This window comes from Hippopotamus amphibius, chromosome 3 (assembly GCF_030028045.1).
Source record: "Hippopotamus amphibius kiboko isolate mHipAmp2 chromosome 3, mHipAmp2.hap2, whole genome shotgun sequence".
Classification (NCBI taxonomy): domain Eukaryota; kingdom Metazoa; phylum Chordata; class Mammalia; order Artiodactyla; family Hippopotamidae; genus Hippopotamus; species Hippopotamus amphibius.
Genome location: NC_080188.1, coordinates 38,879,699 through 38,898,726, shown reverse-complemented (window position 1 = coordinate 38,898,726; position 19,028 = coordinate 38,879,699). Strand labels below are relative to the sequence as shown.

Sequence of the window (19,028 nt, the reverse complement as noted above, 5' to 3'; positions counted from 1 at the left end):
AGGAGTAAGTTTTCGTTTGTTGTAGTTGTTACTTCATTTTTAAGGAGAAAATTACCACTAATTCATTTATACTGCATAGAATGGCTTATTCTTTATTTCAAAACAGTAGATACTCAATCTGTACTTTTTCATCATATCAAAGGAGATATAATTTTGTTACACAGGTGGTATGATATCTGAGTTAGTGAACTGAGATGTAATGCCCAGTGGTCCAAGGTAAAATGTTCATAACAGAAAGCACTATTTTTATCATAGCTGTCAAAGTCAAGACCCTGGGCCAGACCTTGCATATACTTTCAAAACAAATGTTGTATTTGATTCTGTTCATTTTAACAACATAAATACTTCTTTTTAACTCCCAAATCATTTATCTGATTAAAATTTTAAATTAATTTTATCTAATTAATCTTTTTAATGTAGTGGAAAATATATAATCAAATACCAAGTGTTTTGCACACTCACACTTTCATGTATATCCTATACACACTATTACTAAAGTTTTGTTTGTTGTATCTATTGAAATTACAATGATATGAAAAGTGTCCAGTAAATTAACACTTAAAATGCAACTTTAAAATTATCTATAGCAATTTGTTATTGGAGAGGAATCCAATTAATCAAAAATCAAAGGGAAATTATGACCTCTGCTCTGAGACATACCATGGATTCTATTGTTTTTAGTAAATGTTGATCCTTATGTAGATTGGTTATGAAAGTCTTTGCTGAAATTCTGTGGTTTTTATTTCAGTGGAGATTCAGTTAGATAAATATACAATGGTAATATTGTGATTTATAACTGTATACAGTTTAGAGGCCATGTGTCAGTCCATTCTAAACCACAAAGGGCTTCATGGGTTAGTTATTATATCTCAAGCACATCCATGTTGCTAAAGTGGAGAGACATATCACCATATCACTGCATAATGTCTTTTCATGAATCTCCACAGGACTCTTGGTATTTAAACTTGTGAAACTTAAATTAGTTTAGCTAATTGCTTTATCTTAGAAAACCATATCATCATCAAATAATAATTTTAACTAAGTAATAATTCAATCAACATGCATTACTTGAGCATGACAAACATTCCACCCCACCTTATTTAGTATATAGATTTTATCTATACATACTTTTTCAGTATATTTCAAATTTTAAGTATTTTCTAATGTTGCTAGCTATTAGTTACAACGTATATAAGTTCTAATCTTAGAAATAAAGTAGGGGGTACATAATATTGGTACATAGTACATTTTTTTCTAAATTCAAGGATATTCTGCTCATTTGTGACCTAGAGGGGAGGTATCTTTCCCTAGACTATGAGAGGGAGTTCAGTTTAGTAGAATTGATCATTGATCCTACATGATACAGCACTTCTATAAATGACATAGATTTAGAAACATAAAAATCTGAATGTAATACAATCCTGAGGAATTTGTAAAGTCACACATCTATACTTTATTTATAATTTATAATATAAAGTATATTTTTATAAATATATAAATGTTATAATTTTATATATAATTATATTATAATTTAGAATATATGTGTGTATCTTTTACTGAGAGACAGAAATTTTTTGTCTCCACATACATACAGACACACACACACAGAATACTATTTTTAAATAGTCATTTTGAGTGTCTTTTAAAAATGTGTGTGTTAATACTAAACAACATGAAACAGGTAATGAATGCCTAAACATGTGCCAGACAACATATAAACAATAACCACATGACTGAGTTATTTAATGGTATAATGGCAATGAGTAGTACTTACTTATATTTATATGTCCAGTACATCTTATGATACACAGGCTTGGCTTACTATATATATTGAATGAGTGACTATGTACAAGATATGTAGCAATTAATTTTACTTTTTATTTATAAATATTATAGAATTCCTTTGAGCTTCTGTAAATGTTTGGTGAGCCTGATTTATATATACATATATATATATAGAGAGAGAGAGATTTAAAGTATTTATCAATGGCATTCTTGTTCTTTTCTGATTTTTTTTCTAATATTCAAATTAGTCTTATTGTGTTCAGTCATTTAAACTTACATTCTGATTAGCCTATTCTAGATGCTAAAATAGGATCGTTCTCACGTTTCTGTTTGCAAGCATTCAAGAACTGTTACATAGTTTAAAATCTGTTTTAATGCATCAGTGTTTTAACATAATACCTATATTTTATACTGAGCGTATATTTTAAATGTAAGGATAAATCTGCTATTATTGTTAAAATTTTGGTATAAATCTTATTGGATGTATTTTGAGTCATAATTTCCTTCTAGCATGTTGTGTTATGCTGCTTTTCTTAACACAACTAAATTTCAGCTGAACTATCTTGTGGGCAGCTTATTTTGAAAAATCTATTTAAAAAAGCAAATTTGACATAGCTTATATCCTCTGACAATTCACATATGATAGAACGATGGTAAAAATCTTGTTCATAGTGATTTTCTGTCATTTTTAATAAAGTATAGTTGGATAAATCCAAAAGCTTTTTTGAAGGTTAATTATATCTTGAACTCTATAGACAATAACAGTCTGTGCATTTTTATTCCCATTTCCTTTTATACATATATATATTTATATATATGTATATTTAAATGATCTGCGTATTTTAATTCTAATGGGGAGAATTATAATATTATATGTTACTAAAACAGTATTTTTTACATTACTTAAATTTTTTTTCCTCGGTAACCCTGCTTCTGGAGTATTGGCTTTGAATTATAAAATAGATTCACTTAAGTATCTCAAAAGTGATGGACTTTTAACACTGAAGTATTTTGGAAACATTAAAAGTAATTTAATTGACAAGAAATAGTTGAAAAAATTCTACCGTGTCAACTGTCCAGTTTTGATAATTTTGAGAAAAAATTTTTTGAGGTACACCAAGTTCAATCATCTGTATTTATACACATATCCCCATATTCCCTCCCTCCCTCGACTCCCCCCCACCCTCCCCATCCCAGTCCTCTAAGGCATCATCCATCCTCGAGTTGAACTCCCTTTGTTATACAGCAACTTCCCGCCGGCTATCTATTTTACAGTTGGTAGTATACATATGTCTATGCTACTCTCTCACTTCGTCTCAGCTTCCCCTTCACCCCCTGCGCCCCCAAACCTCGAGTTCTCCAGTCCATTCTGTGCATCTGCATCCTTGTTCTTGTCTTGTCACTGAGTTCATCAGTACCATTTTTAGATTCCGTATATATGAGTTAGCATACAATATTTGTCTTTCTCTTTCTGACTTACTTCACTCTGTATGACAGACTCTAGGTCTATCCACCTCATTACATATAGCTCCATCTTGTTCCTTTTTATAGCTGAGTAATATTCCATTGTATATATATGCCACATCTTCTTTATCCATTCATTGTTGATAGGCATTTAGGTTGCTTCCATGTCCTGGCTATTGTAAAGAGTGCTGCAATAAACATTATGGTACATGTTTCTTTTGGAGTTATGGTTTTCTTTGGGTATATGCCCAGTAGTGGGATTACTGGATCATATGGTAGTTCTATTTGTAGTTTTTTAAGGAACCTCCAAATTGTTTTCCATAGTGGCTGTACCAACTTACATTCCCACCAACAGTGCAGGAGAGGTCCCTTTTCTCCATACCCTCACCAACATTTGTTGTTTCCGGATTTTGTGCAGGAGAGTTCCCTTTTCTCCTTTTCCCTTTTCTAATCAGAGTAGGCAGCATCTTTTCACAATTTTAACAAATGATAGTGTTCATTCATTTGAATATTGATGACATGCATTTTATGTTTAAATTTAAAAACTGTATTTTATTCTTTTTAAACTCAAATAGAATTTATTTTTTTAATTAATTAATTAATTTATTTATTTATTTATTTATTTATTGGCTGCATTGTATCTTCATTGCTGCACACACGCTTCCTCTAGTTGCAGCCAGCGGGGGCTACTCTTCATTGTGGTGCGCAGGCTTCTCATTGCGGTGGCCTCTCTTGTTGCAGAGCACAGGCTCTAGGCACGTGGGCTTCAGCAGTTGCAGCACATGGGCTCAATAGTTGTGGCGCACAGGCTTAGTTGCTCTGCAGCATGTGGGATCATCCTGGGGCAGGGATCGAACTCGTGTCCCCTGCATTGGCAGGCGGATTCTTACCCACTGCGCCACCTAGGAAGTCCTAAAAACTGTATTTTAAATGATGACTGTAACGTCTTTGTTTTTAAAGTGGTATATATGAGTTAGTGTTGCTAGTTTGTACAAAGCTTCTAAAGTAGTAAATAAAGATGTAATGCTACTTTTTACTTGCCAGAACTTAATATTTAAACAGTTCTGATTAATCAGCTTTTTTAAGCTCCTGCCATACCATTTAGACCCTTAAAAAAGACACAAATATACTATTTATACCAATAAATACTGATGAATATGTACTTAGTACAAAGAACTATGCTTTATATGATGAAAATCAAATGAACAGTTTACGTTCTCCAGAATGTTTATACGAGTTGGGAGTAGATGAGAATTCATACACATAAAATTTTGACAAAGTATTTTCTATCTTCCATAAAAGAGATGATAAGCAAATGATTCAAAGGTAAAAAGGATGTGTAAGGAAAGAATATGTAATCATGGATTTAGCTCAAGCATCATAGAAAAGGTAGCACTTAAAATGAGCCTCGAAGTGTGGACAGAATAGGAATTATTAAAAATAGTTTGTCTCTCCAGAGGACTACTAAGGTAGTCTTATGAAACATGTTAACATAGGAAGTATTTTTGGTCTCCTGTTCCTTGTCCAACTTGAGTGGACTTGAATAGTATTTTCAGATATTTAGGTAACTTACAAGTGCCCTATGCAGCAACTTTGCTCCAGAAACTTCCTTTATTTTGAATAAAATATAACAAGTTGGAATTTAGAGAAATTTTACTGCTTATCTAAATAATTTTTGTTGAATATTGTCATGATTAAAATGTAAAAAGTAAAATTTTTTTGACAATTATTTATTTTCTGTTTCCCAAATATATTGTAGCTTCAGGGTATAGAATAGAATTTTTATTTTCTCACTACAGTAGAAATTTTCCCTGCCACAGTGCTTGACAGAAAGAGTGCCCTCAAAAAATAAATAATACACACAGAGTCTTCTATATGTGTTCAGATTAAATGCAAGTTTATCATGGACTGTAAGCTCCCTCCCCCAACCCCACCTCCCATTTACACTTCTTGTCTTCTGTCCTGGAATGCCAAGGGAAACCCCCAAGGGTTTCTTAAATATAGTGTGGAAACTTGTAGGCTATGCTAGCATTTTGTAGTAAAATTAACTGGAGTTTCCAAAAAGAGGACGTGATCAAATGCTGTGGAGAAATATGGCAACAAGAGGGCTACATTCTTAACAAAAGCATTGGCAGTGGAGTAGAGTATGTCAACATGTGACTTAAAATGAGGAACTGGATATGCAAGTATGGAAAAATAATTTCAGAAATTGTGTTCTGCATGGAAACCAAACTGGTAGCTATGGGGAGAGATGGGGTCAAGCAAGATTGATAGTTTTGTTGTTGTGTGTGTTTTTGTTTTGCTTCACTTGGTTTCCATTGAGGAGGTCTGGAAATTGTATCAGGCTCCTGTTAATGACTGCAGGAGGGAGGGCAGGAAGGATGGAGAGAGGGGGAGAGAGAGAGAGAGGGAGAGATTGAGAGTGCCCCTGAGTATGTAAAAGGGAGGGTAGGCACTTTGAAGATTACTCTCAGAGAGTTACAGATGGGGTTCCTAATTCAAATAAAGATATTTTTATTTGATAAGAACAAAGACACATTTCCATTTTAGCAGGAAGAAAGGTGCATAAAAGTTTGGAGATTTGGTGGTAGGAAAATAAGAAAGTTCCTCTCTGATGACTTCTGTGTTCTCAGCACACACACAAACATACCATGAAAGTCACAAAAGAACAAAGCTTGTAAAGAGTTAGAAGAAAGAGGAGAAAGCTAAAAAATAATCATTTTGATCCTGGGAACTGAAGTTAACTAAGGAAATAATACCAAGATTGTATAGCAGCTTTGCGTGTCCCATTTGGGTTTAGGGCCATGATTTGAAGACAATGGATAATTACGATTTTGTGATATTTTTCTTGAGCAACATTAAACCCTACAGTTTTCCTCTCTATACCTGTATTTGGATTTCTTTAGCAACCTCAAATTAAATAATGTTTTGAACATAATCATTATCTTCCCCCAATGCACTTCATATCTAATGTCCTCTATCTGAGAAAATGGTAGCTGTGCCGTTTAAGCCAAACACCTTAGAGTCATTCTTAGTATTTCTCACTCATGCATCTGATCTATTAAATGTATCATGAAATCTTGCTGATTTTACCTCATATTCATTTCTATCACTGTTGGAACCACTCGTCAATTTCCAGACCAATGCAACAGAAACAAAAGATCCAAATGCCTCCATCCATTCTCCTTTCCAATCCATTGCCCATGCTACAGTGAAATGATCTCTTAAAAACTACTTTGACAGTATTATTTTTCTGCTTAAAACATTATAATGACCTGTTTTTACCCGTTAATTAAAAGTCCCAAATAATAGAGACCGTAAGGTGTTTCTGACCAGCTAATTTCTTCCCTAACTTCATCTCTGCCTCTTTATTCCTACTGTCTCCCTGGTCAGTTTTTAGTGTTTTCCATATCCCTATTTGTTCTCCTCTTTTGGTCCTTTGGAAAGATTTTACCTTCTAAGGCACTGCAATACTCCTCCTCAAATTGGATAATTTTCCTAATCTTTACTTCTCAGAAGAGGCTCAGCTTCCTGAGGGAATTCTTCTTTGACATTCTGGTCTAAATTGGGTGTCCATATTCACTCCCATGCTCTTTCTTTTTCCTAGAATAATCATAATTATAATTATTCCTGCAGTAGCTTTAAGACTCATAAAGGCAAGGCCATGTCTGTCTTTTTTACCTCCACAACCCAGTAGCAAGCAAACTTTCTGGCCCACCACCTGCTGAAAGCATTTTTTTCCACTACTGAACAGAAAGATACATTTATCTACTTTTTACCTACATTTATATTGCTTCCTATTTCCGAAGTTCCCAGGGAGGGTTAAAAAACAGTGTTATATATGATATACAGTTTTTAAATTAAAAGGCATTCATTAAAAACAAATGACTTTTGTTTCATGAGTGATAAATGAGTTCCAAATATGCAGAATGTGTGGATTGACAGTTCATGTCTTTGAAAGCAAATCGTGTTTGGAGTGAGAATGGTTTTACTGAAAAGGATAAAAGAAGAAAAATTGGATAACTTAGCTAAGAATGGTACTGGCTGCTACAGCAATCTTATTATAAGAAAAGTAATATTTTAAATCTTCTCCTAATCATTTAACTACAAGAATGTCCCTAATACTATCAAAAAGCTCTTCTTATCTTTCAAATACCTTCACATTCACTCTGAATTTATAAGAGCATTAAGGCTTTACTATTGCTATAATTAGATCTACTGAAAAAAGTACCTTCTCATTTTTGTCAATTCCTGATTATTCATGGTGATGGCAGAAAGCCTTAGCATGGATTACTAAAACGCCGGATCATTTATAGCCCATGAAAATTAGCCCCAATTCATTATGTCTATCAAAAAATTACATTGAAATACAGGTTTACCTTTAAGCTTTAGCAAATGTTCATTGATGCTTGACTAAATGCTCCTAAATATATATAGTGAGTTTTCAAAATATGCAAAAACGTAGATGGTTGATTAGCTTTATGTTAAGTAGGCTCTGAAAAGTAATCAAACCTTCAGTTTAATGGCCTTCACTTGGTCCATGGTGGGCAATTGGAATATTGAAGTTTGGCCTTATTACCCATAAAAGAAAAGATACAAAAGAAAGATACAAAAGTTTAGGGAATCTACAGAATAAAGAGGCTTACTTTGTTAGCATTTACTTACCCGACCACCAACTTAAGAAAGATATCAAAGAACATTTTCTTCATGTGATTCTAAGTAGTTCAGTTGCATTTTCGTGTCATGCCATTCACTCATATGTGCATTATGTAACAATATGTGAACACATTCTGTGGTCAAACACTGTGATAAGTATTGTGAATGCAAAATTGAATAAGGCACATTTTTTCCCTTTGTAAAGCATTAACATTTTTATAGTATAAACATGACTGATATTAGAATAGATGCATGTTGAATCAGTAAGCATCTCAATGAAAAGTTCTAAAATGGAGTAAAATGTAAAACAAATGCCTAAAATTTGACTCCTCCTGAAATCAATATAATAATAATAATAATGTGAATTAATAATAATGTGAATGATATACCAGCTCAATCATGCACTCTCTGCATTCTAACAGAATTTTGTGAAGGTTTTAGCACCTACTAATTATTTATTAATTCAACAACAAAATTTTGAGTAACTACTGTGTACCATGCCATTCTCTGAGTATAGTGGAAATTTTGTATTTCTTCAACATAAGTTGTATTAACAATAGCATAAATGAAAATTACATTCAAAGCACTTCTTTAGTTTTAAATACATATGAGTATTTACCTTTTATAATATCATTTCTTATAAGCTCCTGTAGCATAAAAATCATTAAAAATATATCTATTCCAAGTGTGTTTAATTTAAATACTTAAATATTTAATTATCTGAATGAATAGCCTGTTATTCATGATTCAGAAACTTATGAAAAATTTTTGAAATTAATGAAAAGATGGTGTTATATGTAATCTGTGTATACTAGTCAAAATAATGACATTATTCACAAAACAAACACTGCGTCTGTTCCAGGGAAAAGCTTAGTCTCTTATTTCTTTTGACAGTGTGCAGACCTGGGTTCTTCAAAGCCTCACCTCACAGCCAGAGCTGCAGCAAATGTCCACCTCACAGTTATACCCATGAGGAAGCTTCAACCTCTTGTGTCTGTGAAAAGGATTATTTCAGGAGGGAGTCTGATCCACCCACAATGGCATGCACAAGTAAGGAAACCCATGAATATTTGGTGATGTTAGCTTTCACCAGTTTGAAGAAAGAGCATGATGGAGCCTGTTACATTCTATTACCATTTCCCCTAAAACAGGCATAATGTTTAATCTTCCAATAGAGTATTTCACCAGATTCCAACCTTCTTGAGTAAGCACTGAGAAACTTGAGTCTTGTTTATTACTTACTGTGAGAAGCATCCATTTTCCCTAATTTCAAATTCAACATCTGAGCCACAAATATGGAATCTTTCCTTTTATTTTGTGATTTATTTTAGTGTTCATGATAGCCAGGCATGACTTTGACAAATCCATTTCCTTGTTTCTGGTAAATGTTTGTTATTTTTCTTCCTCTTACTCTTACAAGGCAGCTTTTTGATCACAAAATCATGCAGTACATGGCACTTTTTCCTTCTTGTTCTAACCTGCCCCACTAAGCTACAAAGACCAATGAGAAGGTCATTTATAAAAAAGACAGAAAACACTAACAAACATGGAGAACTGGGGATTGGCAAACCAGTTCAAGGTCAAAAGTTCAAATATAAAATCAGTTGTCAACTAGAATTTGCAAGTATTTGTTATGTTTATTAACAGTGAGTGTCCTTATAACTATTATTAATTATATAATCAGGTAATCTTAGAGTAGATGAATATTAAACATTCAATTCCAACATTTGCAGTGGGTGCATCTGCATCTATCAATGCTCTGGTGCTTTTGTTTTTCTAGTGTTCCACATATTTCTGGGAAGGAAGCAAATTTATGTGTTAGTTTGCTTCATGACAATACTTCTTTAGTTTTTCTACCATAGCTTCTATAGCAGATCAAACAAAAACAGAAAATGAAAGGGAAGAATAGTGAAGCCCATAACATTCAATTTCCATCATGTCCCGTGTTTTACTGTTTTTAAATTCCAGTAAGTTGTAGTTGCTTTCAAAGATGAAGACAATTTTTTTTGAAATTTAGTATTTATTCATGGGTATCATATATAAAGACATACAATTTCTTTATTTAAACAATCACAAACTGAAATTTTATCTGAATTTCAGTGTCTGAATTTCATAATGTCAGTGAAACATATTTTCATAATTTCTGAAATCATTGATATTATCTTTACATTGCTAAAGATTATCACATTCTGATAATTTTATGGGTTATATGGTTACTAATTATAGACAATCCTCTTCAAATAAGTAAATGACATTATTATATACGTTTTTTGAGAGGATACATGGAGGAGATATGAACTATGATTGAATGTAATGCATCTTGGTTGCAGTGGAAATTGCTTCAATTATTCACAGCAAAAGAAATTGCAAATAGTGGGAGGGAGTGTTGGCTAGACTGTAGTTTGGTAAAATAGGGAGAGAAAACCATATCTTGAGACTTACTTAAATTTTATTAATTTTGTAAGTATTCTTTTCTTTAAATAGTCGAGCCATGATCGCTCTCTTTCTCAGCATAAATGTGAGCCTCCCTTTCTGTATATCTACTAGGTTTGGGAATGGGGGAGACCCCTGCTCTGATGGCAAGGACTGCTTAGCTCTCTTTTAGAACCTGAAGCTTTATAGTTTCTCTATCTCTAGATGTGTGAATTTCTAATGCTGTGTCTCAAAAGAACACTAACTTGTATGCATTTCTCAAAAAAGACTGTTGGGAGTCCCGTAGAAGATCTTTCTAATATATAATCTGTGTGTGTGTGTTCTGTTCTTAGCTGCATTCATAATACCACAAATACTACATATGATGATACCCTTGAACAGATGAGATGGCTTGATCCATGTCTCTTTTGTTCTTTGGAATTAAATTGATGGTTTCAACTACTGTTAATATTTTTTCTGGTACTCTGGACAACAAAAAGTTATAAACCTATATGAAAAGAAAATCAAACAAAATTCAGATTCTAATGAATCTGTTCAAATTGAGGGTCCTCCTCACAGCTCTACTGTGGTTCATACATCACATCTGTTAGCAGGACAGTGGAATTTCATTACATTATTTTTAGGTGCATATCAGTCTGAGTCTCCACTGGTTACCTCTACTTTAGGGCTTCCCTTGAATGTGAGTTTTATTTTGACTTTGAGGGGCATATGTGCCACCACCCACATGCTGAGGGGCTGTTAGTAGCAGAGTCAGAAGAAAAGGAAGGGTCAAACTCTGATGCAGTTTTACAGATTCAGAGGAAAGGTGGTAACTGAAGGGTATATTTCAATTGGCAGAAAAAGCATCTCAGAAATTTGATATCTTTCTGAAGCAGACATATTTCAAGTATATTTTACTTTTTTTCTCACAAGTAAATCTGTAACATTTTGATTTCAAATTACATTTTCTCCATAACTTTCCACTATAAAATAAGCTAAAGATAATAGTAAACAAAAAAAAAAACTTGTATTTTCAACTTAAGTATTTGTTTCAACTTAAAAATGACTGTTTTATATTAAAGTCTGTGAGGTTGTGTGGAAAAATTCACAGGGTTCAACAACAAATATAGCCAAGGGGTGTTTGTTTTGTCAAAACTGGCAGCTTTTACATTGAGGTTCTTTAATTTTAAGTGACATTTTTATTAATATGAGGCAGCTTTCTTATTACTTTTAAATTTAGTCCTCAGCAGTCATGGCTTAATAAATGTTAGGTAGAAATCAATATTAATTTCTATATTTAAAACACACGGCCCGTATTAAGATAACTAACCTACGTCATCATAAGTAGCTTAATTTATGCTAACGAACCATTCGGCTACCATCACAGTCCATTTTATTCCCTGCTGGGAAGTCTTTACTAAGTCTGAAACAAATATAAATGTATTTTCTCACTGAGAACATCTGATCATATAATATTAACAGCTGACTGAAGTTGTAACTCTGAGTATCTAAAAATCTAGTATAGAGTCAGACATTATGCAATTAATTCTTTTAAACACTATCTTTTAGAGCAGTTTTAGGTTCACAACAAAATTGAGAGGAAGGTATAGAGATTTCCCATTTATCTCCTGTCTGCACACATTCATAGCTTGTCCCATTATCAACATCCCCCACCAGAGTAATACACTTGTTACAATTCATGTGTAAACAAGTTTAGTTCTTTTTAGTCTGCTATTATTTCAGACAGAAAGTAATATATAAGTAAATATTATGTTATTTATATATAAATTTATTCTGCTGATCTTTCAGGGTTTGAACATGTTCATTCTTCCTCTTATTGGGTTTTTGAGAGTTATTTTTAAAATAAATTTTAGATTTCCAATTAAGTAAAACTCACAATTTTGCAGAGCCACAATATTAAAGCAATATCAAAGTAAGCAAAATTTTATTACAGATTGTAATATTGATCAACTACTTAAATTCTGTTTCTTTCTTGATGTATGAGAGAGGTTCCAAATTCTGATGGTGGTTTGTCAGTAGAAATTTAGTTTATTTTGAGATAAACTAAGGCTTTTTTTTACTTTATGTAGAATTTGCAGTCAAGGGCCACATTAATAAGTCCTGTTTCTATCTGTGCTCATTGCTTAGTAAATCCTTCATATTTACTTTGTAGGTTTCAGGGACAAGTATCATTGAGGAAGTAATCAGTTCATTCCCCAAGGAGAATTTTTCCTTGGACTTGCCAAAGAACTTGCTGCTATTTGAATACGTAATTTTATCTAACATTTTTTGCATACATATTTTTACTCCATAATTCCTTACATATACACTAAACAAAACATCTTCTTTATTTAAACTTGTAACATTGCCAAGATAAGTCATTTCTATAGGATATAAACCCCATATGCAAAACTATAACAGGACTTTTCAAAGATTATTGCAAATTGATGACTCTTGCATTCTCCCTGCTTAAAAGATTGATTGCAAATCTAATTTTTTCCTTCAGAGCAGAGATTTGTGTAGTAAACAATGCCTAATTTTATCATCTCAAAATTTGTTTTTTTCACTTTACTTTGCAAACCAGGACCCCCCTCAGCTCCTCGGAATGCCATCTCAAATGTTAATGAAACTAGTGTCTTTCTGGAATGGATTCCTCCTGCTGACACTGGTGGAAGGAAAGATGTGTCATATTATATTGCATGCAAGAAGTGCAACTCACATGCAGGTGTGTGTGACGAGTGTGGCGGTCATGTCAGGTACCTCCCCCAGCAAATCGGCCTGAAAAACACCTCTGTCATGATGGTGGATCTGCTCGCTCACACAAACTATACCTTTGAGATTGAGGCAGTGAATGGAGTGTCCGACTTGAGCCCAGGAGCCCGGCAGTATGTGTCTGTAAATGTAACCACAAATCAAGCAGGTAAGTCCAACCAAATCATGTACCTTAGGCCGAGCTCTGTCCGTTATCTCCACAGCTCAGGGCTAAGTTGCCTAAGACATGAGAGACAACTTCCCATTATCCAGAGGGTTAGGACTTAAAGTAGAATACATCTGGAAATGCTTTTTTTTCTTTTTTAGTTTTAAGCAAATAAAAACCTAAGGCTTTCTTATCAGACACATCCATGGACAGAAAGAAAAACCATAGGTTTTAATTGAATTTTTTCATTAAAAAATACATTTCTGGCTCAAATCCATTGGTGGCAAAATTTTTTATCTCATAATTTCACACAGTGCAATTATTACAGCTCAGATCTACATCTTTGGTTTTTTGTTTATTTCAAGTTTCTTTGCTTAATTCAGTCATTTAGATGTAATCAGGCAGGTTTATTTGTTTGGCATCACATCTGAATTTTCTTTACAGATTGAAATAGGGTTTTCTTATTATTTCTATTATCAATATAATAAAAATGCATTAGATAATTTTTTCTATGATAAATCCACTTATCAAAATTAAAATAACTATGAACTATCGTACAACCACCATACATAAGAAAATACATATATATTCCATATGAAGATCTTGGAAATATTAAGGAGTGATTATTAAGGAGTAGGGAAAATAGTTCTACTTGAACTACTAATTCCCCTAAATTTTCCCCTCAAATATTTAATTTTAAGTAAATTGATATGGAAGCATTCTTTTCTGGTAAAATTAAAACCAAAGATAAACTATGGCTGAGTTAATAACTCATTATGTGGCTAGAATCATTCAAAGCCTATGTGTAACTTATAACTTATTTTTGTCAACAATAGGTACATGGGTGAGAGGAGGCATGAAATGTAACTTTCCTTCTATTTTTTGGCCAAAACTCTCAGTCCAAGGGCATAAGGTTACCTTGTAAGTATCTCAAGTGGGCTTTTGTGGATGAGGACATCTTTGCCAATAGAGCTCACAATGCAATAAGATGTATTTGACTAAATCGAATCAGACTTAATTCATATAATGTTAGTATAAGTTTGTAGGTGGTGGAATGATCTGGTTGACAAGAGAACGCTGTTGGTAATCAAGTCTTGGCCAAAATAATTTGAATTATTGGATGTGTCAGGTAAATGAGGTGGTTATCTCTTGAGAATAAGAAAAAGAAAATGCATGCCATTGAGTTCATAGTTATTTTTGACTGATAAAACTGAAGAAGACATTTGAAAGTGGCCCAGAGGATATAAAGGTGTTTGAGTAATTCACTAAGAATCATTCTAAGCACTCTAAATGTTCTCATCCATGTTGAATACATGCCGATAGCATTTTTTTACTCTATGAGAACAAACATTGAACACATATATACCACTGTCCCCAGTGAATCATTTATATTTTTCTCCATTTACTCCTTAACCTAAGGTTAATAATAACAGTGCTAAAAAGAGCTAGACAAAAATAGTGAAAATTAGGTTTTCCTTCAGTATAAATTCAGCTTCTGGCAATACTGGTATATGTTGATTTTCCATTGCATTTATCTAGATGCCACAAGTGCTCTGAATTTGAACCATCTTCCCACATTAGAAAAATATTGGCATTAAAGTTTGATTCCAGGCTTCATATGGAACATCTTTCAAGCTTGCTTGGTTTTATGTGTGAATCTTCCATTAACATATTGAAAGCATACTGAACAATCATTAAGAGTTGTATCCCTTTGGGAGGACATTTTCTAAGCTTGCGTAACTTTCTTTGAAAGATATTTTTCTGATGAACTAGATGTAAGAAATGACTATTTTTTTAATGATGTGATTAAAAAATATTTGCTCTAGCTGTCTTTGACTTGCTGGTCTGTTAGGACTGCAAAGTGTGTTTTTCGAACTATAAATAACTTAAATATCAAGAAAGAATAATTTTCATCTCTCTGTTCAAGGCATGGCTATCATGTAAAACAAACATTTGTATTCAGAGAAGAAACTTTTGATTGCTGCTTCTTTTCCCCAAGTTCTCAGAGTACACATACTGTAAAATCCTTACAAAACTTCCCCCCTGAAAAAGTCAAAATTAGAAGATTTTCTCAGTATCTGACATTTCAGACCAATTATGTCTCAATTTCCACAAAAATTATTAATTTCAAGTAGATCCTAGAAACTCTTGGATTTAATGCCACCATCCTGGACATTTATCATGTACCATCATTATGGAAAGTGGGCTATAGTTAGTTGGTTTTAATGTCTGAAAAATTTTTCAGCATTAAATTGAAGAAAGTTATCTGTACCATATGTGGTTTTATATAAAACTTCTTCCAGCAGATTTCAACTTTAGTTTCAATATCCTCCAAGGAGTGTTTTTTGAGAAATGCATTTGTTTCTTAATTGATTTGTCTCAACTTTATAATTTGTCTTGTCATTTTCTGATTGATTTATATTTGTGGCGTCAGTGTGATATATGAACTGTCCATATTCAAAATTATATTCAGCACGTATAAGAAGAAAAAAAATAGTAATTTTTTCAAAATAAGATTCTTGTATTAAGCTAGGAACTAAAACTGATTAGGTTACCCTGGCTGATCAGTCTATAAAAGGAAATAATGATTTCGTGCTGAGGATAGTGATTAAATGATTAATTTATGGATGTTTGTACAGCATTTAAGACCTTTTTCCCACTATTAAATCATTACGGAGTCTAGCATCTTGCTTTTGCAAGTTGTCTGAATTCAAATGATACTTTTTTGCATGTAATTTAATAGTCAAGTCAAAAGATGAAGTTTTAAGAAAAGCTAAATACTACAATTAGTTGAAATTTATGGGCCTTGTAAAATACAGCGAATAGTACTTAAGTTGACAAGGAAAGAATTGCAAAGTTGTTGTGGGGATTATCATGGTCAAGAAATATAAACACATATGAAGGGCGAAATTGAGAAAAAAAGTAATTTGCAAAAAGGTAAAGGAACACTGTGTGTGAGACGGGGAAAATGATAGGAAAATATAGGGTTGACCACAAGGTTCATTCAGGTTTTTTCATAACATCTTATGGAAATGTGAATACATTAATTACATAAAAAGAACTCTGATAGTCAAAGTGGATAAAATAATGCATATACAAAGTGGATAAAATAATGGATATATAAACCGTGCTTTATTAAACTCAAAAACTTAGAAAATAAATAAAATTCATTGAGCTCCTCCAGTTTTCTAGTGATTTTTGTCTTTCCTATGCAATGCATTCTTTTAAAAATTTGACCTACGTATAGCAATTTTTCTTTACAAAAAAAAAAGCATTTAGATTATTTACATGACAATGCTTCCGTTGTTCACTCCTCTTGTTCTTCTGTTTTATTATTTTAGGACGTCTAAAAATATATCTGCTAGGTAGATGGATAGATAGATGGATAGTAATACGTCAACGTAGTATGAAAATTAAAAATTCCATTGAAAGCAGTTACTTTAAATATTTCATTATCTGCTCAGAAAAGAGAGTACATTTATGATGTTCTTCTATAAACATATTTTTAAGTTTTTACTTTAAAATAATTTTGCACTAGGTATACTTTATCAAGTACCAAATCATAAAGCTCTTTTAATATATGCAAATATACATTTTATCCCCAGAAAGAATAAGCTCATTCTAACTGAAAAACCAAAAGTATTAATACTTTAATATGCAAAGATACAGACTCTTAATTCTGAGCTGAAATAGACAAAATGTTAATTGTTTTGAATTAGTCTTAGACTCTTGGACTTTTTCCTCAGAGGGCTAGATTAACATGATATGAGTTGCAAAGTGCAACAAACACTTTGGAGGGAATGTCCCAACCTGTCCCAGACTATCAGAAATATCACTAAGACAGATGATTCCTGTATTTTGAAGGGTTTTATTTCTTGGTTCTTCCAAAGCTGTCTGGGGAACATGATAACCCCATTTCATCAGGTACTTTCAGTTTGATGCCATTCATGTAGTTGTCCAGCATGATGTCTTATAGGATGTGGAGATGATCAGGATTCTTGAGACTAAATTATGATACAGAGTTGGAAATTTTAGAGAATGCTGAATCGAGATGGTAAAAGTACATAGTTGTTCCTGAGAAGAGGGCAACAAACGTTTTCTCTTGGTCTCTTTATTGAGATGTTAAAAATAAAAGTTCATTGTCACTTGCTAGATCGTTACTATAATCATTCTGAGAGTCTTTGTTGATTTTCTTCAGTGTAGAGAACATATTGCCTGTATTTGTAATCACCACTTGATTAAATGTATTGTTGTTTGCCAGGATTAGTTTGTCTTCTATACAGACTAAACCTGACAGGTAATTTAAATCTGCATGTTGGTAATCCCCACTCTTTATTCTTTTATATTTATTTATTTATTTTGTGTGTGTGTGGTGGCACTAATTGCTGCATTCCCCATGGATCCACTAAAGGTATGTGTTACTCTTTTTGTAGGAGGGAGATGCTTTAGTTTGGTCATTACTGCAGTGTTACAGCTTTTACTGCATGGGCCAGACAGAGAGATTTCTTCCAGTTGAAGAGGAAATCTTCCAAATATATACCAATGACCTGGTGAAATAATCAGAGAATTGAATGGAGGCATTGCTGTGACAATTGTAATAAGGGCTCAGGACAAAATCTCATTCATCACATTACCATCATGGCCTCCACTCAGATCAGGATTTCTTAGTGGTATTCCAGATCCACAGGGATTAGTGTCAGCTCAGAGGCAGTATTCTGTAGTCTGTGAAATCTATATCCTAGTTTCTACATCTAAATTTAGATCTAGAAATCTAAATTTTATAATCTGGGCAGTAACACATCCCCACACTTATATAGAAATAGCCAGAGATTCCTTTCAGATAAGCTGAAAAGGAAGATGTACAATATTAACATATGTTACTATTACACAGTCCTTCTTAAGGACAGTCAACTTTCTCTTCTTATTTAGGGGTTTTAGGATAAGTAAACTAACTCAGGTCTGGGAATTGGTGAGAGACAATGACTAACTAGGTCAGTAAATTTTTATTTGTATTTCTCAGGTCTTGGTATCATTAGTGGTACAGATGAAATGGCCCATTATTTCAGTCACTAAATGCCATGGTACTAGACTTTTACTGGTCACATCGACTGCCTATTATGAAATCTGTGCCCACTTTCCTTCTAGTGGTAAAGTGCTGCTACTTGGCCTCTGCCATACCTGAAACCTAAAGAAATCAAGAAATCATTTCACTGCATCTTCCGCCTTTGTGTTCCCAAGTATAGAGAATAGAAATTTTAGAGATTTTGTTTATAAAGGTGGCACTGTCCTCATCAGTTTACTTCTTGTCATTATGGTAAAGAAAGTGTCTTCTGGGTCCTTTCTGAAGATGTAATTAGTGGATAGTTTCATAGGTCTTGGGGAAAAAAATCCACTTTAACATTCCTATTTCAGTAAGTCATTTAATCCCTTCTTCTACATTAAAACAGGAATTGCCAGTATCTGAACTTTATTTAAAAACTTAGTCCACCTTTCAGTCCAGGTTTTGGTCAACTAATTGAAGAAGCATTTAGCACTTGTGCTAGCCTGGAGCAGCTTATTGAATCCTGAATCTCTAATCATGAATTTATACCAGCTTGAATTAAATTGTTTCTCGCTTTTCTGTAAGGAACACATAAAATCCATTTCACATGTATTCCCTACGCTTTTGCAGATTTAAGTTATAGAATCTTGTGAAACTCATATTCAAGAAGTTTCTTGTCCCCAGTGGTGACTAGGTAATTGGCTCCCAAGAGCATGTTGGGATCTTGAGTTTAGATGGAATAATAAGTTTGAG

At 33.1% G+C, this 19,028-nt stretch overlaps 1 protein-coding gene across 5 annotated transcripts in view; it reads left to right on the top strand.

Annotated features, from left to right (window-relative positions):
• EPHA5 (EPH receptor A5) overlaps positions 1 to 19,028 on the top strand; it is a 320,729-nt gene that overhangs the window by 144,479 nt on the left and 157,222 nt on the right. For all 5 annotated transcript variants that reach the window (XM_057728863.1, XM_057728861.1, XM_057728862.1 and 2 more), the window contains exons 4-5: positions 8,800 to 8,955; positions 12,902 to 13,237. In XM_057728863.1, the coding sequence (XP_057584846.1) occupies positions 8,800 to 8,955; positions 12,902 to 13,237 (492 nt within the window). The remainder of the gene's footprint in view (positions 1 to 8,799; positions 8,956 to 12,901; positions 13,238 to 19,028) is intronic.